This window comes from Diabrotica virgifera, chromosome 2 (assembly GCF_917563875.1).
Source record: "Diabrotica virgifera virgifera chromosome 2, PGI_DIABVI_V3a".
Classification (NCBI taxonomy): Eukaryota; Metazoa; Arthropoda; class Insecta; order Coleoptera; family Chrysomelidae; genus Diabrotica; species Diabrotica virgifera.
Window position 1 is genome coordinate 130,289,748 of NC_065444.1, and position 25,182 is coordinate 130,314,929.

At 33.1% G+C, this 25,182-nt stretch overlaps 1 protein-coding gene across 1 annotated transcript in view; it reads left to right on the top strand.

Moving 5' to 3' along the window:
- The window catches only part of LOC114335659 (uncharacterized), a 253,315-nt gene that overhangs the window by 222,631 nt on the left and 5,502 nt on the right, over positions 1-25,182 (top strand). Inside the window, exons 3-4 of the mRNA XM_028285929.2 lie at positions 4,306-4,527; positions 14,079-14,278. Of these exons, the coding sequence (XP_028141730.1) occupies positions 4,306-4,527; positions 14,079-14,278 (422 nt within the window). The remainder of the gene's footprint in view (positions 1-4,305; positions 4,528-14,078; positions 14,279-25,182) is intronic.

The window sequence follows — 25,182 nt, forward strand, 5'->3', positions numbered from 1 at the left end:
TCTCTTCATCGTTGATCTTTCTGACCTCCGACAGGTACGTGGTTTTGTTAAAATAGATGTCAGTGTGTCCTATCGTCCATCTTATTCTCCCCTTCACCTTAATTTCGTACCTAATGTATCGGTGGTGGGTAAACAGCTGGTCGTCGAGGACATCCCAGCCGTGTATTCTTCACTTGCTAATGTTACATCGATGTGTGTCTGGCTGACCCCTCTCACAAAAGTTGGTTTGTTGTTGTTCAGAACTTGGAGGCCAGCCTGGGCTATCCATTCATTTCAGAGTTCCCCCTTTTTATTATTTATGGGGGAACCCCACAACCTTGACTTAGCGTTGATGTCCCCGGCAACGATCACGTCTTTTTCGTTTGTAGCGGCACTCATTATTTCGTCTACGATGCTTTGGTATCTCTGCATAGGGATGTTCGGAGATACGTAGCATGCCAGAAGGCTGAAGTCCCTCAGTTTAATGAGGATATGATTTCCGCCCCTGACAATACCCCGCACTCCTAGATCCTAGATTTTTTCCGTTGTCTTGTACCCATCCACCTTCCGAGGTTATCTTTTTGTTCGGTTCGGGGACGATGAGCAGGTCAGTTTCTAACATGCAGGCTTTTGCGTGAACAAGGTCGTGTGCTCTTCGAGCCCTGCCCACATTCACCTGCAATATCCGTATACCAGGTTGATCCTTGAGGTCCGTTTGGTTCAGTTCCCGAGAGTCGCCCCTACATCGGACTCTCCATTTTTAATCAATTTAAAATTATTAAAATTTCGTATAAATAAAAGAAATAAATAGAATAAATAGATAAAAAAGTATAAATAAAATTGACTAATAAATAAATATAAATAAATAAAAATATAGATAAAATAGTTAATAATATAAATAAATAAATAAATATATAAAATATATACCCTAGGTGGGCTATATATGGGCCCACCTTTGTTTTCCAAAAAATCTGTTGTTTATTATTCGTTTTCTAGGGGGGTTCTCCCTCTCCTCTCCTGCCGTAAACTAGGGCTCTGTAGGCTGGACAGGCCATCCTGTCCATCCTGTGCCCCTCCTCCTTGCACACTAAACAATAGGCTTTGTTTGTGCAGTTTACTGCCGTGTGCCCATTTTTCAGGCTGTTGTAACAACAAGCTGCTCTACTTTCTTCTTTGCAGTCATATGTATTATGACCGAACTTAAGACACTTGTAGCACCGTATCAGGTTGTGCCTCTCCATGACTTGGTATATCACCCATCCTACCTTTATCGAGCCGTACTTCTTCAACTCCTCTGCTTTGGAGGGTCGTACGGTTTTTGTGGCTACTTGCTCCCCATATTTATTCATATAACGTGACACGTTCTATAACATCTGTGATTCTTGTCTTTTGTGACCGATTCTTTGTCTGAGATCTTCATTTCTTATTTTATCCCGTAGGGTCATGCCCAGCATGGATCTTTCCAAACGCCTTTGACCAACCCTCATTTTCGACGCTGTTGCCTTGGTCAGAGTCAGTGTCTCTACTCCATTTGTCGTTACCAGTAGCACACATTGATCAAACACTTGTCTTTTTAAACTAATCGGTATACTGCTCCTAAATGTTTCTCAGCGCTCCGTATAGACTGCCCAAGCAAAAGTTAACATTCTTTTTATTTCGCATGTTTGGTTATCTCTGCCAATTCTAATTTCATGGCTTAAGTAAATGTACTTTTCCACTGGTTCTACTTCTTGTTCACCCAGCTGTCCGCTAGGAATCAGATTAGTCATAAATTTAGTTTTAGTAAAATTCATTTTCAGGCCTATTTTCCAGCAGATAGCGTCTAACTTATAGCATTTCCTTTACTTCTCCTAGGTCATCAGTTATAAGGATTATGTCATCTGCAAAACGAAGATGATTTAAGTTTTCTCCGTCTATTGTGATCCATTTATTGTCCCAGTTGAGCATCTAGGCATATTCCAGAACAATATGAATAGTTTTGGTGAGAGTGTGTCGCCTTGTCTTACGCTTACGCCGCGTTCTATGCTTATTTGTTTGGTTTTATCATGTATCTTAACACTCATTGTTGCCTCTTTGTAAATATTATAGATGAGTGTAATATAACGATAGTCAATGCGGCATTCATTTAAAGCTTCTAAAATGCTATCCAGCTCTATCGTGTCAAAGGCTTTATGAAAATACACGAATGCTAGGACAAGGGGCTTATTAGGTATATTCTATTGACTTTTCAATTACTAACTTTACTGCCTGCAGATGGTCGTTTGTCCCAAAGTTTGTGCGAAATCCAGCTTGTTCTTTTGGCTGGTAAAAATCTACCTTCTTTTCTACTCTTGATGTCACTACTTTTGTAAAGAGTTTGTATAAGTGGTTTAGCAGGCTAATGGGGCTGTAATGTTATGTCTGTCTTATCTCGCTTCTTATGCAAAAGTACCTATTGTTACTGCTTTTTTCCATTTTTCAGGTATCGACTTTTGATGAAGGCATAAGTTGAAGAGATTTTTTGTTTTACCTATAAGAATGTGGTCTCCGTTTTTAATGGCCTGTATTACGACTCCATCTTCACCTGGTGCTTTTCCATTTCTCTTAGTGCTTGATGGATTTCGCTAGTGGTTATCTCTGGTAGTATTTCGGAGCCTTGGTTTATTGTTTTCTTTGAAACCGCTTCCCTCAGATTATTTTCATTTTGCCTTTAGCTCTCATATATTTCCAAATAAAATTCTTCCACAATATTTAGTAAATCTTCTCTGTTTGATGTTATTTCGCCCTTTTTATTTTGTAATTGATGTATTTCGCATTTTCCGTTGTTCAATTTCCTTCGTAAAACTTTCAAACTTTGGTTTTCTTCTATGGTTTTCTTGATGCCTTGAGATTTAAACTTCCTTAGGTCTTTTCTGATTTCCTTTGACACTTTCTTGTTGATGCCTGTTAACGCACGTTTTTCAGTATTTTCGCTTCCTCTAACTTTACTTCGAGTATTGATTAGTTCTCTAGTGTCTGGGCTTATTGTTTCATCTCTCTTCTTTTTTTGGACAGTTTTTTCGTTGGCTTTCTTCAATGGCTCTAATTATGTTTTTATTTAAGTTATTTATACTTTCATCTGAAGTTGTATTTCTCTCCAAAGTCGATAAAGCAAACATAAACGTTATTTCGGAACTCACAATTTTTTTTTAAGAGAACGGCATACAAAATGGTGCCTCTCTAGTTATTTAATTCGTAAAAGTAAAAGTGCGTTATGACTCATCAAACTGATTAGTCTAAAATCGCTGGATTTGGGGGCCTGCTTTTCTTTGGTAATGTTATAAACAATGACTCCAGCCATTCAGCTGGTATTTTTTCTTCGTTTTAAATTTTGTTAAAGAAAGTGGTTAAGTAGGTTATAATGAAATATTTCTACTTACATACTACCTGCTTATAGTTGTAAGTAATGAAATATTCAGCTTCTGTTAACATCTCATCATCATTCTCTATGCCTTGTCGGCTTCCCTAATTGCATTTCTCCATACAATTCTATCTTGGGTCATATCAATATTAATCCCCTTTACCAACATGTTCTGCCTAATCGTCTACCCCCACGTCTTCTTTGGTCTTCCTCTCCTACTCCTTCCAGGAATCTGCACTTCAACAATTCCTCGTAATGGGTAATTAGCGTCTCGACGTTGAACATGGCCAAACCATCTCAACCTATGCTCTCTCGACATCATCAGCATACATTAGGCACCATGGAATGTTACCCTGTAGTTTCGCTGTTATCTGGTCCAAAACTAATGAGAATAAATACGGACTAAGCACCGAGCCTTGGTGCAATCCTACTTTCACATGAAATTTATCAGTCTTTCCCACACCTGTCCTAACACTAGTCGTTACTCCCTCATACATATCCCTCACAATCTTTACATATTCACCAGGGACTCCTTTCTTATTGAGTGCCCACCACAGAATCTCTCGAGGAACTCTATCACATGTTTTCTAAAGATCAATGAATACCATATGAGAGTTTGTTTCTTTACTCCTGTATTTTTCCATCAACTGCCTTATCAACAGCTTTTGTTAACAACTAATCTTATTAAATTAAACAAAAATGTTGTTGCTTAGTAGAAAATTCTTCTAATAATTTATTTAATCTGACTCAATTAGGCGGCAATTCAGATATATTATACATTTTAAAGTAGAAGACTTTAAAATGATATTACCAATATTTATGAGTTGCGTTTCTGGGACGACTTTACTGAAAGATAGTTCATTCGATTACATGAAATTAACCCCAGCTCAAGGTTAATTTGTTAAATTCCAAAATTAACACCAACGTATAAAATTTAATTGTTTTAGATGCTAGAATCGTAGATCATCGTTGGTTGATCAGGCCAGAAGGTGGACTCAACAACAGGGTCGTACAAGAATTTGTACAAGCTATTCAACGTGGAGATACTAGAACTATACAAACGTTATTAGATACTGGATATACTTTAAGGGCTTGTCAAGCTTTATATACATATTTAAATAGATTGGAAGATCCTTTAATTCCGTTACCTATACAATCTTTAGTTTTAGGTACGATGAGAATGTGCTAAATGCAAATATCCAATATTATTTATAAAACACTATAAATTTATTAGTCTCTACTTCTTATAGACTGAAAAATCTTGGTACATATATGGTATGACTGTTCAATTTATGTACAATGTAGAATAAAATAGAATAAAATATAATAGAAAGCTTTATTGTCATGAAAAATTGTAGAATTTTATCGAGAACTTATAAAAAGTCAAGAAAACAAAACAATAACAATTCAATTTACTAAAATTACATAAATCGTCAATATAATAAAAATAATAATAATAATGAAGTAAAACAGAAACAATCAATTGCAACATTTAAAAATTTAAATAAATTGCAAATTGCATAGTCTACCTAGTAACTAATATGTTTAAAAGTTACGCTGCTGCATATGACATCCAAATATAGATAAAAAATAATAATAATAATACTACTTGTGCAAAGAGTACTGTAATTTCTTAGTTATTGATTAAGAAAATCTTCTACTGAATAATATGATCTTTCAGGTAGGTGGGCTTTTGTCATTTTACGGAATTTTGGGAAAGATGCTGCAGATTTAAGTTGTAGAGGGAGATGGTTGGAAAGTTTTTTTGTGGAATATAATATAGATTTCTTTACTAACTCAGAGGACGGGGTCGGTAAATAGACGTCAAAGGTAAAGTTTCTCTTGAAGTAGTCATGATTAGGTCTTGGTGGAACGACATGTAGATGTTTACGAATTAAGCAAACAGTTCCTAAAATATACAAAGGTAGAAGGGGTAAAATTCCGTGATCTTTGAAGTAACTTCTGCAGTTCGTTGTAATCTTATTGCTCTTTTTTGTAATTTGAAAATAACATCGAATTGGGTAGTTGTAGCAGAACCCCAAAAAAGAAGACCATATCGAAGATGCGACTCGAACAAAGAAAAATATGTTATTTTGGAAGATGCCAAATTGAGTTCATTCGAAACAGATCTTATAGCATAGCAAGCTGAAGATAGTTTCTTCCTTAACAAATCGACATGAAGGGACCATTTAAGGTTGCTGTCTAAAAAAATACCAAGAAATTTTTACAGAATCAACGGTACCTACTGATCTGGCTGTTGTTAAGAGGTAAGGATTGAAGAGCTCCTTTATAAGATAATGCTACTGTTTTATCTACGTTAAACGAAAGTAAATTAGAGTCAGACCAGGTTTTTATTGTAAGTAGATCAGAAGTTATAGTAGCATGAAGAGTTGCAATATTTGAGTTGCTCCAAGAGATACTGGTATCGTCAGCAAAAAGAAAGATTTTTCCATCGATTTTTAAACTAGTGATGTCATTAATAAAGATAAGTAAAAGTAGAGGACCCAATACTGAACCTTGAGGTACCCCACATACAATGTTTTTGAGACTCGAGTCTGTATCATTTGCTTTAACCAGTTGTTTCCTATCATTCAAGTAAGATTGGAACCAATTTAAAGAAATTCCTCGAATTCTGTAGAAATTTAGTTTTTTTATCAAAATGTTGTGATTTACACAACCAAAAGCTTTGGCGTAGTCACAAAAAACGGTGGCAGTGTGAAGATTTTTATTTAGTGCTTGATAAACCTCATGTATTACAGAAAACATGGCATCAATGGTGCATATCTTATTTAAAAAGAAGCCGAACTGATTTTGTGATAAAATGTTGTTTTCAACGAGAAAGGACGTAAGTCGAGCTTTTATGAGTCTCTCAATAATTTTGGAGAGTACCGGTATTTTTGCAATAGGTCTATAATTGCAGGTATTATATATTTCACCAGCCTTATGATGAGGAATAATGATGGCTGTCTTTAGGCACTCTGGAAATTTACCTTTCTCGAAAGAATCATTAATTAGTGAGATGACGACTTCCAACACATTTTCTGGGAGATTTGAAAAAAATTTTATCGATAGACCATCAGTACTACAGGAAGATTTGCTTTTGATACTATTGATTGTTTGGTACAGTTCAGAATTATCGACTGGTTTTAAAAATAATGAATTCGAGACTTTTCTTGAATTAGGGAGATAGGAAATGGGATCTTGTTGTAGCAACATAGTTGATGTAATATTTTCACTCACATTAACAAAGTATTCATTTAGATTTTCAGGATCTGGAAGGGAAAATGATTGAGCAGTGTGGGTTTTATTTCGAAGATCGTTTATTACGGACCAAGTGTCTTTTGCAACACTTTTAGAGCTTCCCAGACGGTTTTGGTAATATGATGTATGATTTTGTATTATGTATGAGTATTGAATCTGTTAAGTGATGATAAATTTTAAGTTGTTAAGACTAATGATAAGGTTTGAGTTCGGACCACTTGGTTTTGTTGAACTCAATACTTGTTAATAGTTTTCTAGGGCGTACTGGATTTTTCTTGGAATTAAGTTATAAACTATGATGCAACAGTATGGAATAAATTCAGTATTTTAGAAACTGAGACTAATTAGGGAACATCCCTAAACTACGTCGTCGTAGAGAAGAGGGAAGGAGGACTTTGCTTATTACAACGGTATACGACAAGTGGAGGAGGCCATGAGTGCACATCCGACGTCGTTTGGTATATCTAAATTTGTCGCTATTGTCTCTATAAATATATTTTTTTACTAGATTCTGCCAGAGGGCAGCATTATTAAAATTATCAGATAATCATATAAAAACGTAAAAATTCAATACTATATAATATATAGAGAGATTGAAAATTATGAAATAAATTCATTTTTTCGAAAATAGGCCACTTTGGAGAAAAATCCCGAGACAGTCAAAATTATGTTTTGACATATATGCCATAATAGTGACGTCATCCATTTGGGCGTGATAACGTAATGGATGATTTTTTAAAATGGAAATAGGGGTCGTGTGATAGCTCATTTGAAAGGTTATTTAATTCCCTATTCAGTAATATAAACACTAACATAATTATTTATACAGGGTGTCCAAAACAATATGTAATATATGTAACTTAAAATACATTTTACTGATGTCAGAAAATATAAAAAAAATGTTTTCCACCTACCTCTACCGAAAGTATACTTTTCCAGACCTGATTGTAGGGAGCAAAGTTGTACTTTTCCTCCCTAGGGAGGAAAAGTAAAAGTGACGTCATGGTATTTCATTCATGAAATGTAACTTATTGACGCCCTGTACAATATCTATTTTCTATTACGTAAGTTTCTATACATTTTAACGTTTATTTATAAAACACTCTGTATTTTGCAGAATGGTAAAAAACAGTAAATTGTTATTTTGATTTAACAATGTTTACATTATTAATTTGACTTATATTTGACAATTGACAGTTATATTGTACGTACTTGTTAGTTTTAGTTCTAATAAATTTTGTTGGTTAGTTACATAAATAAATTAAGTAAAAATGAAAACATGACTTGTTATTTGAGGAAGGTGGAAAAACCATATGTATAACATGGGAGTAAAGTGCCTTTTCCTCCCTTGAATGATTACTGCCCTCCTCTACGCGTCGGGCAGTAAACTTCATTCTCGGGAGGAAAAGTAGCCCTTTCCTCCCTTGTTATACAAATAGCTATTATTTATAAAAAATTTATTAAATAATCAAAAAACCATTATTTAAAAAAAAACATTCCTTTTCCCAAACCTCAAATAGTCAACTACCTGCATCTTGGCAGTTTGAACATTTAATTTACGCGAGAAGCAATGTTTTGCTTCTCATTTTTTTTTATCTATTTTCTGACAGCAGGAAAATGTATTTTGAGTTAAATAAATTACATAAATTCTACTTATTGCGTCAATTAATTTAATTCAAAAATAATTTTTTGGCCAGCCTGTATAAATAATGATGTTAGTGTTTATATTACTAAATAGAGAATCAACACGACCCCTATTCCTATTTAAAAAAATCATCGATTACGTCATCACACCCAAATGGATGACATCACTATTATGACACAGGGTTGGGCATTAGTGTGATAAAGTCCAATTACTCGTTTGTCGCAAGAGATATGAAAAAAAGTTATTTAGGTAAAAATTGGGGTGTAGATAGTACTATCACCTAAAATATTTTCAAATATACACGGCCACCCGTATTGACAGGGTGACACAAACTTATGTTTTTTTAAACTGAACACCCTGTATATTTTTACCTTTCTGGATTCTCCTAGTGGAAATCCTCTCTAGATTTTTACTAGTTCATAGAGCGCCAAAAGCACTCTAACTAGTGTCAACCCTTATTTTTTAAATAGAACTTTAAATGAACGTTTCCCATGTTTTTAAACTATTGACAATATTTTTAGAATAAAAAATCCTCCTCTATATATACTCTATATACATACTCGCAATTAGAATTCGAAATATTTTTACGTAAAAATACAAGTAAAACTCACAATTAACAATAATCTATTTTGTCAAATAGTCCAACAACTTTTCAAATAGTCCAACGTATCAGAGGAGTATGACAACTGTCACTGTGACAGTAGAATTTTATAAAATACTCCTGTCACGGACGTCTAAAGGTGGGAAACTATGTAATGTAATGTTAATTTAGACGTTTATAACGATAATTTCCACCTCCACTAGTTTCATCTCTTTTTGTTTCGCAATGTATTATGTTTTCCATCTTTTGCGTTATTTTGCCGGTTATTAGGAGAACCTCCACTAATTCTTAGAAGTCAATATTTTTCAATGTGTTGTGCTAGTACATATCTCAGTGTACATAAATGAAAATGACAATTCCTTCATAACAAGCTTAGTAAAGAAAAACTCTCCAAATCTCTACTCAAGTTCTACCCTTAGAAACTTATTATTCAACGAACGCATTAATCGATTTGAATATGATGTATATCAGTTGAGAGCCTCGTCTACAAACAGATGCGTCTCTTCCTTGGAATGTTCAAATACCAAAAGTAGATTTTACCTTACTCAGCTATCCCAAGCATTCACACAATCCTTCTGAAATAAAACAACAATTCCACTCTACCATCTCCAGATATCCTGATTTCAGACTGATTTTTACTGACAAAAGCAGCAATGGTGTAGCTGCTGCAGCTATTTTCGAAGACAGTACCTCTGTCACCCGCCTAGCCAATGAGTGTAGCATATATACTGGAGAAGTGCAAGCAATCTGCAATGCAATAAACCTGTGTACCACCTCAGATATAAATTTTCTCATCATATCAGATTCTATAAGTGCCTTAAAGAGTATCAAACAGATGTATCCTACTCATGCCAACTTAACACAAATAAAATACATGCTTTACAATGCTCAAACACGCGGCAAAAACATAAGATTCTTATGGGTGCCATCCCATGTTGGGATAATGGGCAATGAAGCGGCTGATAGAGCAGCAACAGAAACAATCAATAACACAGCAATTCCTATGATGGAAAACATACCATTTTCAGACCAAAAACCATTAATAAAAACCCATCTTCACAAAACCTGGCAGGAAAGATGGAGCCAAACAGAAGCAAGACTAAAAATTATCAAACCAGATGTTGCTTCTGCTTTACTACCACTCTCACCTCAAAGACATGCACAAGTAGTCCTCAACAGATTGCGTCTAGGTCACACAAAATTTACACATGGATACATCATTTCCAAGGATCCTCAGCCGCTGTGCCAGGGGCGTAACAGAGGCCCCCGCAGCGTGAAGCTTGCGGGGGGGGCCCAATCGCTTAGGGGCCCCATCTTGTCATCTGATATTATGTAAAAATCTGTTATTGTTATATTATTTTACGTTGTGTGTTTAAAATTAAAAACGTAAATTTCTAAATAGACGTATTTGCCAAGTGAATCATCTCATAATATCTAGAAACTTAATCCCTTCCGGCCTACCGAAATTTTATGGTAACGACCATATTGCTTTGTATTTACGTGACTATTGAAATATTTGAGAATTGCAATTTGCCGAAATGGGTTTTCTCTTTAATCTTTACCTACGTTTAGTATTTCGATACAATTATCCAGAGGCGTAACAGAGGCCTCCGCAGCATGAAGCCCCAATATGTCAAGGGCCCCATCTTGTTGTCTAATATATTATGTAAAAATGTGGTTTTATATTATTTGCATACATACGTTTTTTAAGCAGTGCAGTATTGAAAATGAAGTTGTCCATCCGAATTAATAAAATTGTAGATATATTCGCTGATAGTAGATAGTGCACGAAGAATGTTGTTCATCTCATAGAATAATACTAGGTATGTAATAATTTAGCAATTTTTGTTCTATTTTATTCTATACCAATAAAGATGAAAAATGTAAGTCGTCATAAACAATGCATGAATACACCAATAGCTCAGTTTTGGAATAAAATTATCAGCGTCACGACGGAGGTATTTGCTTGACAATTTGGATTTAGGTTCTAGTTACACTCCACTTCAAAGTTGGATTTATGCCGTTGGTTGCTTTTACTTCGGGGGATGACACCCCTCCTTGGGGTGAAAAACATACGTTTAAAATAAGTCCGGAAATGTATAAATTGTCTAATTATAAGCAAGTTTTGTTCTTCTATAGAGTTTCTTTATTTTAGTGAAAATGTTTATTAAAAAAAAAACAACGTTTTCAGATGGGTTTTTCGCAAATAACTCAAAAATGAGTAATTATCGAATTAAATCTTAGATGTCGAAAAAATATTTGTAGCAAAAATGTAGCTTATAAAATTCAGAAAATGGTGTACTTATTCATGAAGTCTATCGACACAGGAAAAGCACAGTTGAAGCTCATGAAAAAATATTCTTATTTGTCCAATTCCAAATCAAATATTTCAACCTGAAGTAACCAAAAAATGAAGCAATTTTCGGAAAAAACTTTTAAAACTTTTTTAAATGTTTCAAAAAAAGCTTTATTTTTATTTTTTATAAAAGTTTCTAGCACCAAAACTATACGAGTTACGCTCAAAATAAGCTTGGTCGCTTTTTTGGTAAAAAAAATCGTGTTAATCTGCCCTTATTTCGCACCCCAAAATAAAATTTATCATTAGCGCTTTACCATTTACTTTAAATATTTATTGTTTATATGATCTGTAAGTTTGACCGGTTCAAAGTTCTTATTTTTGAAAAAATTTATAAGTTTTTTTATTTTGGAAAAATGTCTTTTTTTCAAAATAACTTAAAAAGTATTAGTGATACGAAAAATCTCAAAGAGTACAGAAATGTTTTTCTGTAAGACAAAAATTGGTTAAGACATGACTGTTTAAAATTTGCATATACTCATGATTAGTAACTCGTTCAAACCCTTAAACTAGAACCCTTTTAAAAATAAGCAATCTTTTGTAAAAAATAAAGCTTCTTTTAAACTAAAAAAGTTCTAATGAGTTTCCCCGAACAGTATTCCATTTTTTGGTTATTTCACGTTGAAATATTCGATTTGGAATTTGACGAATAAGAAAAACTTTTCATGAGCTACAAGTTTTCTTTTACTGAGTCGATAGACTTCATTTTTGTTTCACTTTTTTTTTTATAAGCTAGATACATTTTTGCTCACAATATTCTTCTCGATCGAATACTTACTCTTTGACCTATTTGCGAAAAATCGACTAAAAACGTGGTTTTTCGTTAAACAATAAACATTTTTACTCATAAATAACTCGAAAAGTCTTGAGTTGACCATTTCGGTGGTGACACGGAAAATTACACGGTATCGCCATATTTTACGTTGATTTACTGGGCTGTGACACAACATATAGGTATTTGTTACACATGTCGCATTGGGTAATTTTTTAAAGGGGCCCCATTTCCAATTCTGCGGGAGGGCCCCGACGGAGTTTTTTACGCCACTGCGCTGTGCCACAACTGCCAAATACCAACTTCAGTACAAAATATAATGATAGACTGTCCAGTGTATTCAACAGCAAGATTCACAGCGAAAATACATCCCAACCTAAAAGAAGCTTAACATAAGACATTAGTGAAACAATAAACTATCTTAAAAATTGTAAACTTTATAACAAACTGTAAGATTTCACAAAATGTATTTTTTCTACGATCGTGCAAAAATGTCTACTTTCGCGCACGCATTTTAGTTTAGAAAGTTTTACTTTTCCGCACGCGTGTTACTTTTCCGCACGCGTGTTACTTTTCCGCATGCGTTTTACTTTTCCGCACGCGTGTTAATTTAGATATGTTAATATGGCCTTAAAGTAATTATAATACATGCAATAAACTAATATTTAGATATTATTTACTAATTTATTTCAAATATATCTTATTGTGTTTATGTTTTAATGAAATTAACGCGAGAATTCGATGAAATAAAATAATTTTGACATAATATTCGAAATCAAGTATATTCAAATGGGAAATAAGCCACAATTTTACCTAAAAATGATTTTATTAACGTTTCGACGCCCAAGTCGGGTGTCGTTGTCAAAATACATTATTTTGATTATTTTGTATTTTGACAACGACACCCGACTTGGGCGTCGAAACGTTAATAAAATCATTTTTAGGTAAAATTGTGGCTTATTTCCCATTTGAATATACTTGATTATAAAAATGCCACAAGAAAATAGCTTCAGAACAACATAATATTCGAAAGTCAAATCAGTAGACAATAACAGCGGTTTTGAATCGTCGTCATGGAAACCAAGATCGTCGTCATGCTAACCAATTATGCTGAAACTTTGGTTTTGACAACCTTGTCAAAGAATTAATTTGTGTATGTATTTTCATATTAATTAAATTAATTGATTAAGATTTGGTCATTTTTTAAGACTCGTAGAAAAAATATTGTTCCTAACGCTTGCAGAAAGTCTCTTTTCCGCACTCGACTGCTTGCCGAACTCCCGCTTCGCGTCGTTCGGCAAACTGCAGTCGCGTGCGGAAAAGTATGACTTTCTGCACTTGTTAGGAAAATAACTATTTCAAAATTACTATGTAAATATGTCATGTATAAAAACTACATATTTTTAAAATAAAATAAACCACCCCGCTAATAACCCTAGGGGTTGATGCGGTTAAAAAAAGCTAATGAGCCCAATGACCTGTGCAGTAAATTGAAAAAAAAAGTACGCAGATATTAATGAGTTATATAATAATATTATTGATTTGGATACATTTGTTAATAAAATTTGGGAGTTAATTTTAAAAAATCAAGAAATAACATGGAATTCCTTAAAAATCAGTGAAAAGGGGGGTAATGAGTTGCAATTATTACGATGTTCAATATGAGGAGGGGCGACTGTAAATAACGCTTTACGACGGTGGGGGAGGTATTAAAAAGCCCAAAAATTTTACGTTAGTTTATGGATGTTCCCTTAAGTTGAACAGGTCTACGCCCAAAGGGGAGTGTAAAGTTATAATGAATAAGAATTACTAAATAAACTGTATGCGGTCCTGACTTTCTAAAGAGTGGTGTATTTCTGGTATAATAATCTCGAAATATATTGTATTTTATAAAACACAAAATAATGAGGAAATCTTAGATATTGACAAATTTAATATGTGTAGAAAAATAGGTAAACGGCTTTAGAAAAATAGTGTCTTAATAATTAGATAGATACTTAACTATTTTCTTAAATTGGTGTTTTTTTTTTATTGAGAATGTAATTTTTGTTTCTATATTATTAATATTAAATATATTTTTTTAAGATGGGAATGAAGGTGTTCCTGCAACTACGGTTGCTAGTGATATCATGGGTCTTATAAACCAAGAACTATCTGAAAATCATGCTGAATTGATTTCGCTTATACTTTATCTTATGGATATGATGATAAAATTCTCGCCTGCTGACGAACTACAAGGAAATGCGTGGCCAGCATCGATGTTGCCCATATTTTTTGATTTGCAGGTAACAACGGAAAATATTATAGTAGGTATATAGGGGAGTGCATATAGATTTTCACTTCGGAAAAAATCAAACAAGATAGAACTTTTTGTAATTTCATTAAGAAATGTTTAATAAAAAACATATCAAAAAGTTCTACTCGAGAAGTGGGTGCTTCAGTTTTTATTAAACAAATGAACTACGAAATTAGATGTTTTACTTTATCGTACTATATACATAGTATAATACATAGTATAATAAATAAAGTTATAGGATCGTGCAAAAAAAATTTTTTCAGATTTCACTTTTTTTCGACGTTTTGAGTCCCCTGAGTCTAAAAAGCAAATAAAAAAACATGTCGGAAGTATGTACGTACGTACGTATGTACGTACGTACGTATGTCGCCACCGCCCAGCAAAAACTACCGGACCGATTTTGATGAAATTCGGTATGAGTAAGTTTAAGAGAATTTTGTCGAGAAACTAAGCTTTTAAAAAAAACCTCTCAAAGGGGGGCCGAAATAGGGGGGTTATTTAGAGCCCATTTTTGCAAATTTTGACCGAAATGAATGAAATTCAACTCAAAGTAAGCTCATCGATAAGTAAATAAAAATACGGAATTTGACATTTCCAAATTCAAAATGGCGGCCAACATGGCCGACCGCCCACCCGACACATTTCCCTACCTATCTAAAAACTTGTTTAAGATAAGTTTAATTTGAAAAAGTCGTTATATAGCCAAAAGATGGGGCTATAAGAAGGAAGTTATCGTTTTTCAGAAAAAGTTACGGGTTGCCTATATTTAAGGGGTAAAAATTTGACATAAATTTGGACTAGATTTTCTCAAAAATGGCTCCAAGGATTTTTTTTATTTTTGACATAATTTTGATATCGTATCGTTTATTTTTGTGAACTGGATATAAACCATGTTTGTTCCTTGCTCTATTTAAGGTTTTAATGAAGTGCCGATTTGTAATGTCGTTAAACCACAGTTTTCTATAAATTTTTGGTTGGATATCATGAAATCGTACACCTTTAAGAGAGATATCATATTCCAGTTGCCATTGCTCCATTTGTTTTTTCTTAAACCATTGTCGTAGATCAGTGACTGGCATTAATGGTTCTTCTATCGTTTCCCCTGTTGTAGTAGCATCCTTGGCAAGTCTATCCACTAGTTCATTTCCGTTAATTCCATAATGAGCCTTAATCCAAACCAAAGAAATTTGTTTACCTGTATTCGTAAGTAATTGGATTGTTTCTAAAATTTTTATAATTACTACTGATGAAGTGCTTGATAATTTAGTTTGTACTATTGTGTCTACCGAACTTTTGCTATCTGTTAATATAACAAACTTATTCTTGTGATGGATATTAATATACCTCAAAGCTTGAAGAATTGCGATGAGCTCAGCAGTATAACTAGACATTTGATTTGAAAGTTTAAATTTTTTGGATAGATTTTCATTTGAATGGTAAAAGGCGCATCCAGTTAACTCAGCGAATTTGGATCCATCTGTATAAATACAATCGGACTCCGGCCATCTTTTCAGCATTGTTTTCTCAACAAACGTATTTATGTTAAATTGATTAACATGTGGTTCAATATTAAGATAATAATAAGGAATTTGTAGTTCTAATAGGTTATAATCACAATTATAAAAGGGAAGGATGTCATTTCTGTAAACCTCGCTATTAAATTGGATTAATAGCTGATAACTGCTTATTACTTTGGGATGAATTTTACGTCGCCAGAAGGGACTATCTATTTTTGAATTGAGGTTTTGTATTTTCTCAGATCTTTTCTGTGCTAGGAGTTTTGACATAAAAACATCACACAAAAATTGCCGTCTAAGATGCAAAGGAGGCTCTGCTGCTTCAATTTCTAAAATATGTGTTGGTGTGCTTTGTATACATCCAAAACAAAGTCGTAAACACTTATTTTTTATTTTTTCCAATATCTCCAATTGAGTTAAATTTGCATTTCCATATAAAATACAACCATAGTCAATCACTGAACGTATTAGTGCTCTATAGAAGATTAGTGATATATTTGGATCGGCTCCCCACTTTGTGTGGCTAAAAGCTCTTAGTACATTTATTGCGTTTCCACATTTTTTTGACAAATGATGAATATGTTCTTTCCAAGAGAGCTTTTGATTTAAAATTATGCCAAGGTATTTAACAGATGTTTTATATGGGAATGTGAAAGGTCCTATATTAATTTGGTTTGGTGGTTGATAACGTCTTCTCGTAAATGAACACATGACTGATTTATCTTGAGAGATGCTGAATCCATTTCTTTGTGACCATTCGGCAATTCTTTCTGTGGCGTTTTCTAATGCATTGATTGAAGCTTCGATCGACTTCTTTTCCGTATAAATGCAAAAGTCGTCTGCGTACTGAAGTATTCTAGTTTCTTCGGTAATAGAACTAGTAACATCAGCAGTGTACAGAATAAACAATAATGGACTTAAAATACTTCCTTGAGGCAATCCAATTGATGTTGATTTGGGCGTACCTATCACTCCATTTATATTTAAATACACTTTTTTATCACGGTATAACTTCATTAAGTTCGCAATAACCCCTTCTGGAATTCCTATGGCGTATAATTTATCTGTCAATATGTCCAGATTAACTACATCATATGCTCCCTTAATGTCTAAAAATAGGCAGGATATTGAGTTGTTACGAGTAAATGCTAATTGTACATCAGTAACAAATGATGTTGTAACTTCTTGAGTTGAACGTCCTCTTCTGAATGCATATTGGACTGCTGATAATAATTGATTTTTCTCCAGCCAGTGTTCTAACCTGTTTTTAATAAGTCGTTCGTACGTTTTCATTATACAAGACCCCAATGCAATAGGTCTGTAGGAGTCTGCAGAATCTCTAGGTTTATTAGGTTTAAGAATAGGTACTATTAAATATTTTTTCCCATCGTCTGGTATGTTCGACTTGTTTGTATATATACTGTTATAAATGCCTAATAAGCGCTGCTTAGTTATAAATGGAATCTCAGCAATCATTGGGTAATGGATGTTGTCTATTCCGGGAGACGTATTATTTCTTTTCTTACAAGCTTGTTGTAATTCGTTCATTGTGAAAGGTTTATTTAGCATGTGATCATTTGTATAATTATTTTTGAACTCTCTTGGTTTTTCGTTAACCCAATTCGGACAGATTTTACTATGAAAATATTCTGTCCAGTCTCCCCACTCTATTTGATGTCTATTTGCTTATTTCCTGTTTTTGAATCTGTTTAATTTAGCCCAAACATCTTTCATTGGAGTATTTTTGTTCAAACTTTCACAATACAATTTCCAACTAGCTCTTTTTGCTTCATTTGTAATTCTTTTAACGATCGCATCTTGATTTTGATACTTATTAAGATTATCCAAATTTGGATTCTCTTTATATTTACTAAATAACTGCTTGCGTTTCGTTACTGCATCTTGGCAGTCATTATTCCACCATGGTTTGCATTTTTCCCAAGTATTTCGTTTATTTGTACTCTTTTTTGGTATAGCTACGGTAGCTGCTTCGTTCATATCTTCTAATAATTTGTCATAACTATCGTCAATATCATTCAATGATTTTTCATATAACAAAGTGCTAAATTTTCTCCAGTCTGCCTTGTTAATTTTCTATATTTTATGACTTTTTGTTGGTGGTGGCGTTCCTCTAAGTTGACATTTCATGAGTATTGGCAAATGGTTAGAGCCATGGGGATCTTGAAGTACCTCCCACTGGAATAATTGACTGATATTTTGAGAGCATATAGTAATATCAATAGCACTTTTTCTTTGGCCTGGTCTAGTAACAAGGGTTGGTTCCCCTGTATTTAAAAATACTAGATTTAATGAGTTTATTGCTTCTAACAGGTTTCTTCCTTCAAAATCTTCTAGATCTGATCCAAAAGCTGAATGATGCGAATTAAAATCCCCACCAATTATACATGGTTTTGGTATGCTATTAAAAAAATTAAGAAATTGTGTCAGTGTAACTCTACTCAAAGGTTTTATGTAAACTGAAACAAGATAAACTTCCTTAAATTGACCAATCCGAACACACACACACCTAGCCATAATCATTTCCATTTGAGGTAAATCTATCTCAGAAAAACTAATTTCATCCTTAATTAAAACTGCTACACCAGCTTTTCCATCTTCTCTATCTAAACGTGAACAATTATAACCTACGAAATTATAATAAATATTTGGTTTAAACCAAGTCTCCGAAAGAAGACCTATATTGATTTTATATTCATGAAGTAAATACTCCAAATTACATTTATTTGAAACTGCCGATCGGCAGTTCCATTGTGTAATAGAAAAGGTTTTGTTCATGTCTTCTAGCTTAATCCCTGTTTATTGAGTCTGTCCTTAATAATATTAACCACTTCAAACTGTTGAACATTTAAAATATTATCCCTATTTAAAGACTTTAATATATCCATAACTAATTCAAATACTAATGTTATCGTTTCTGTTTCTGACATTTCATTCGTTTTAATAATATTCTCTCGGTAAGATTCTTGACTCAAAATACCCCCTTGTAACCTAGCGATTTCAATTGGTTTAGTTATTTTGATTGCTTCATTAATACAAGGATCAGGTGTTTGAGGCCTGGCCCTTTTCGTTGGATTTCTATAGATAGTGTATTTATGGGAATCTATGGGGCTAGACTGCGAAAAACCTGAAGAATATGGAAGAGCAGCTTGACTGGGAAGGAGTGGAAAAGCTTTTTGAGACGCTAATTCTATGGGAAATTAAGGATTTAATGTTTTATTTTCACTAGTAGTTGCATTTGCATATGTTCTATTGGGGATTAATTTAATTGCGTCATTGTATGTTAAATTTTTTTGAGACATAATATCTTTAATAGTTTTTTGCCTCAGATATTCAGGACACAGCTGAAAATTTGTAGTTAAATGATCTCCGTTGCACTGAAGACATTTATTGTTTGGGTTTTCCGTGCATTTGGAGGATAAATGTTCACCGTGACATTTGAAACATCTAGACTTACCACGACACTGTCCACCCACGTGCCCGTAACGATGGCAATTGAAACACAAAATTACTTTCTGTACAAATAGTTGGACCGGAATTAATACCTTATTAATAACTACATACGTAGGTAAACTTTGTGCCCTAAAAGTCACAATAATACTTTTAGTTGGAACATATACCGTAGTATTATTCTCAACAATTTTCCTTTTTAATCTTTTGACTTCTACTACTGTAAATTTATAGTGGTAGTCATAGGCTTTAATTTTATTTTTTAACTCCTCATCTGAAATGTCTCTATCAATATACCTTAAAATACCCTGACGATGAATCATAAATTTAGGTACATAAGCCTCAAGTTTATTTTCAGTAAACCTTTTTGATTTATTTTGATCTACTAAAAAATTGGCCCATTTTGACTCTCCAAAAACTACTTTTACTCGATGTTTTCCTGCCAAATCAATTCTTTTTATTTTATTATCCAGTTCCGGCCAATTTTTTAATATTATATCACCAACCCTAATCGCATTTAAACGTAAATCACTTTTATTTTCAATTATTACTTCAAAAGGACCTGTGTCAGTTTGTAAATATTTATAGGTAGTTCTAATGTCATTTGTATTTATTTGGGACGAGTTTGACGAAGTATGAAGTTGATTTTTACTTACGTTTGAGCTGCTATTGACATTTTTATTAATTTTATCGATACCTGAAACCGCTGTTATTTCCATATTATTATTCTGTTCTTCTCTAAACTTGTAAAATTCGTCCTCTCCGGGATCGGGAGGGTCACCGTCACCGTGTCCGCTCATCAAGATTTAATCGCTTCGAACGCTAAAACTGACTTATATTTATATAAAACTTAAACTATAACTAAATTAACGAAACTAAAAAAGAAAATTTAACGGATTTAACTAATAAAAACTGCTAATAAATTTAAATTTTCGAGAGGAACTTTGAAATGCGTCTTTACACTTTGACAGTAGTTTGACGTTCGTGTTCTGGAATATAAACTTTACTCTATTCATATTTTTGACATAACTCGTATAAAATTGATAAAATTTGATATCTGATGGTTGAGTTTTAAATTTTTGACTATCTAGAGCATTTTATAAAGAATAACTTTTTTTCGTAAAATTGATAATAAAAAAGTTTTCCATGTGGTTCCTAGCTACGCAGACATACTGTATAAGAGCTTCTGTATAAGAATTTTCAAATTGCAATGCCATATTCGGATTCAGCATAACTAAAAACAAAATATAAACATATTTGATCAAAGTAAAATGATGAATTTAATGATATTTTTATAACTATTTTATACAAAACAATTTTGTTATTGTTTAAACAATTAATAAACAATTAGCGGCCAAATATGCGAGTAGAATTTTTTACTTTAACAAGTATATAAACTAACAAAAAAAGTTTTAGAAAAATATAAGCTTGTTTGAATTTTTCCGAAACAGTGTATGTTCTCGTTCTAATTGCACTCCCCTAATATGGTAAAGTTTAGTATCGGATGTGAAATACAGTAATTTGAAATATAAATGTTGAGGTAAAATATAAATACCAAATTGAATATCCTCCTTCCAATCTATATCTTAACAGATGCGTAGTGATTATTAATTTTGCGTTTCTTTCGGGAATTGCTCTTTTTACGCTTTCTCTTCATCTACCACTATTTTGGGTAGCACATACTACAGTAGACTCCCTCTATAACGGGAACTGAAATGGCGGACTAATTACCTCGTTATATCAGACGACAATAATATTGAAGTGTTTTGATGCCTCTTACGTAGTTTATTACAGGCGGTGAAGTTTATTACAGCACTGGCCTCGATAAAAACACATATGTTGGGCATTTCTATACAGGGTGTTTGGTAAAGAATGGGCCATAGCTTAACCTTAGATTTCTGAGCTTAAAATAGGTCGATTTAAGGGGGGGTATGGTTTGAAATATTTAATTTTTTTTATTATTTCAAATAAAAGTGCATACTTTCAAGAATACTCTTCGAAAATTTCAAAATAATCGGAGTAAAATTACTAGAGATACAGCGTGTTGAATATCCCTACCCTCGACTCGCTTTGTCGCTACTTCGCGCCAGCACGCTTGAGCGTAGTGAGAAACGTTAAACAACTGTTCGCCTTCTCTTTTGTAGATTACTCCTTGATTCAAAAACATATTCCAATGTGCATCACTTTACGATTTGGCAGAAAAATAAGAAGATGAAGATGCAGTTGTCAAAACTTTAAACGCATTTTTCTCAAAACTGCTTTTTCAAATGCGGTGGACATTGTAACTGAAAAACTACTCGGCCGATCTACCTGATATTTTGCACAAATTTTCTTTAGACATTTCATGAGGTAACAACGTCGAGATATTTTTCTTTTTTTGCTTATTTTTTGTTCAACAATAATAAATCTGTTGATTTTCACAAAATTTTTACCAAAAATTTCATTTTTTTTGATTTCTGAGTGATACCAAAAATTCAAAAATCATTAAAAATAAAAAACTCGACGTTGTGACCTCGTAAAACTCATAAGCTCATTAAATCTTTTTGAATTTTTTGTTTCGTATGATCGAGTGTCGAGTTCTGATGTCCACCGCAAAATCCATTTTTTTGTGAGCTGCCTGTCAATATTCGTCACCAATGGCTTATTTTTCAATATTTTGGATTTAATTTTTTTCTAAATATTCTTTGAATTGTACTTAATATGCTTATTTAATTTAAAAATAAAATAATTGTACCATAGCTTCGAAAAAATTCACAAAAATGTGCTTGATTTGTTGATTTCAAATCATGCCCCCCCCCCTTAAGCTAACTTACCTTAGTACCAAAGTTGATAATAACCGAAATACAGGGTGTCAAAGTTAAACTTTTATTTTATTTATTCTTGAATATTTCCTGACAGGCATGGGATAACAACACGAAATTTGGTAAGCGGGGGTTTTTTAGGACGGGAAATCTAAATTTGGCACCAAAAATTATGTATTACCCAGAGGGCGCCACATACGTCTTTCAGCGCTCATTTATACGTTCAATTTTTGTTATCCCCCACTCCACATACTTTTTGATTTAAGTGATTTTGGTAGTCAGGTAAGTTGGCGTAAATCGACCTATTTTAAGATCAGGAATCTAAGGTTAAGCTATGGCCCATTCTTTACCAAACACCGTGTATAAAGACAGTTGGGGTATTTATTTATAGCCATTACTGCGCTAAAAACAGGTAAAGAAACATATTCTCCGATTTCATTTTTCCTCGTTATAACCAGATATGCCTCGTTATAGAGGTTTTATAGTTCAATAGGAATTTTATGGGACATCTAGTGTACCTCGTTATATGCGAAACCTCGTAATGTCCGTGTTCGTTATAGAAAGAGTCCACTGTATAATAATGTTCGTGTTTAATAACTTCTCGACTGTGTTAGCGTACAAAATATAGTGAAGCCTCGCACCTCACCAGGCATCTCACCGGGCATCTTGACAAGTATCTGGCATCTCGGCACTACTCATTCTATATGTTCCCAACACACTCAACCAGTAACTTTTTTTTTTATAGATGCATATAACGTGATATAACAATTTTTATGACTTTAAAAGGAAAATAAATATTTTTGAGATGTTTCATTATATTATATCAATATTGAGAATTTCGTTGAGTAGGTACTAAATACCTAATCAACTTTTTAACGAAATCCTAAACCTTAAACCTGAAACAAAAAACCAGTTTTATGTTTATATAGGTATGTTTATTAATAATTATACAAAATAGGTAAATACAGTAAGACTTATTTGGTAAGTAGTAAGTCAGTAAGCAAATGATATCACTAAAGTTATTTAATAGGAGATATAATAGTTATTCATGTACCAAAGGCATTAAGTAGATGTTTATGTATGAGGGAGCCAATTTGTAAGATGGGATGATGAGTTGTGTGCTCATAGTTGTGTCGGTATGGTTAGTAGGTTTATGAAATACGGAGAACTCGTGTTTGTTTTCAAGTCTGAGAGTTTTTAAGCCTAGCGAATATATGGACTGATTCTCTTCTGTCCCTATTGTAAATTCAATGTAACTAATGACTATGGAGTGAATTAATGTAAGCTAAGAATTGGTCAAGTTGCCTGTTGGCAGCTTACCATAGCATATTAAATAGATTAACAGAAGTTCTCATGTCAAAAAATAACTTCGAGATAGAATTGAATGAACAAAATTTTAAACCAAAAACTGCATAATAAAGCCCTGAAATTAGTCTTTACCACAAAATAAAAAAGCCAGTACTTTCTGCAGGCAAAATATCAACTAAAATAGCCAAACACATAAAAAGGAAAAGAATAACACCAACCTTCAGGACAAACAACAACTACAGCAGATATATTAAGAACAACAAGAGCCAAAAGAAAAAGCACTTGCACAGTATACACAGTAGATAGTGTATACTGATTGAGCAATTTCCCATTAGTCCAGGAACCGAAGCATTTCACCTCGCAATTTTTACAGAATGGATCGATTTGCTTGAAAATTTAAGAATAAGTAGTGGATAGTTCAAGGATCAAAATCTATATGATGCCGAAAGGCGCTTTTACCATGGGGTCGGTTGCCACCCCATCTTAGGGGTGGAAATTTTTTATTATATTTTGACTGCGAAAGTTGATAACAACATTCATTCTAAGCAAAAAATGTTCTATACATTTTTTTGATAAAACTAATACTTTTCGATTTATTCGCTATCGAAAATGTTAGTTTTATATAGAAAAAATCGATATTTTTCGATATATACTCATTTACCATTCACTCAATTTTTGCCGTAGAAAAAATTTTTTCAAACCAAGTTCTTGGGAATTAAATAACCAACAATTTCATATAAAAACATTTTTTCGTATATCTGATGCTAATCTTTCTATTTTGAAGAAAATGGCATTTTTTACCAAACTACAAAAAGTTGTTATTCACTTTTAACTCTAGTTTTTTAAAAACTAATCATTCTGCTACCTTACATTATTATGCTTCCAATTGGATTTCTTTTTTTTTTCGAAAAAAATATATTGATTTTTTAACCGTAGCCTTTTTAATTTTTATCTTAGAAAGTTTCTTAAAAAATAATTTTGTAGGCAGGGCCGGCGATAACGGACCTGCAAGGGATGCACTGCAGGCGGGCGCCCCTGTTTGGGGGGCGCCAAAATGACCTTTTTTCTGTCGGTGCTATACAAAATACTAATTTAAAAGACACTGAAGGGCGCCTATGCTTCTTTTGCAGGCGGGCGCCTTATACCCTAGCGCCGGTACTGTTTGTAGGTTTTTACAAGATCTATAAGACTGTTAATACCAAATCCTTTTAAAATACTCAGTCGCAAAAAGTGGTGACTTTGAAAGGGTTGGTAAAGGTGATTTTTGCATGTTATTACAAGTTTTAATTGTCAATAGCTCAATCAATTTTTAACGTAGAGAAAATTTTTGCAAACCATGTACTTGGGAATTAAATAAGCTACAATTTAATATTTAAATATTTTTTTGTATCTTTGATGATAATCTTTCTATTCTGAAGAAAAGGGAATTTATTACCAAACTTCAGAAATTCGATATTTGCTTTTGACTCCATTTTTTTTTAAAACTAATCATTCTAAACCAGTTAAACTTCTAGAACCTATTAATTAATAATACATAAGTAAAGAAGACGAAATAAGGCCAATGACTAATTTTAATCAGGGTGGTGATTAGGGGTTTGCTTTCGATCACTTTTGCTCTAAAAAATATAGGGTCTGACATTCTTTTCATTATAAGCCACCTAATTTTTGAGCTAAAGACTTTTTTTATTTCTGAAGATAGATATTTTTAAATACTTCAAATTAGTTTAAACAAGTGATCCTCGAAAAATGCATAGTTTTCCCGTCTTTTGACTTTGAAACTACAATATTTAGCATTTGCC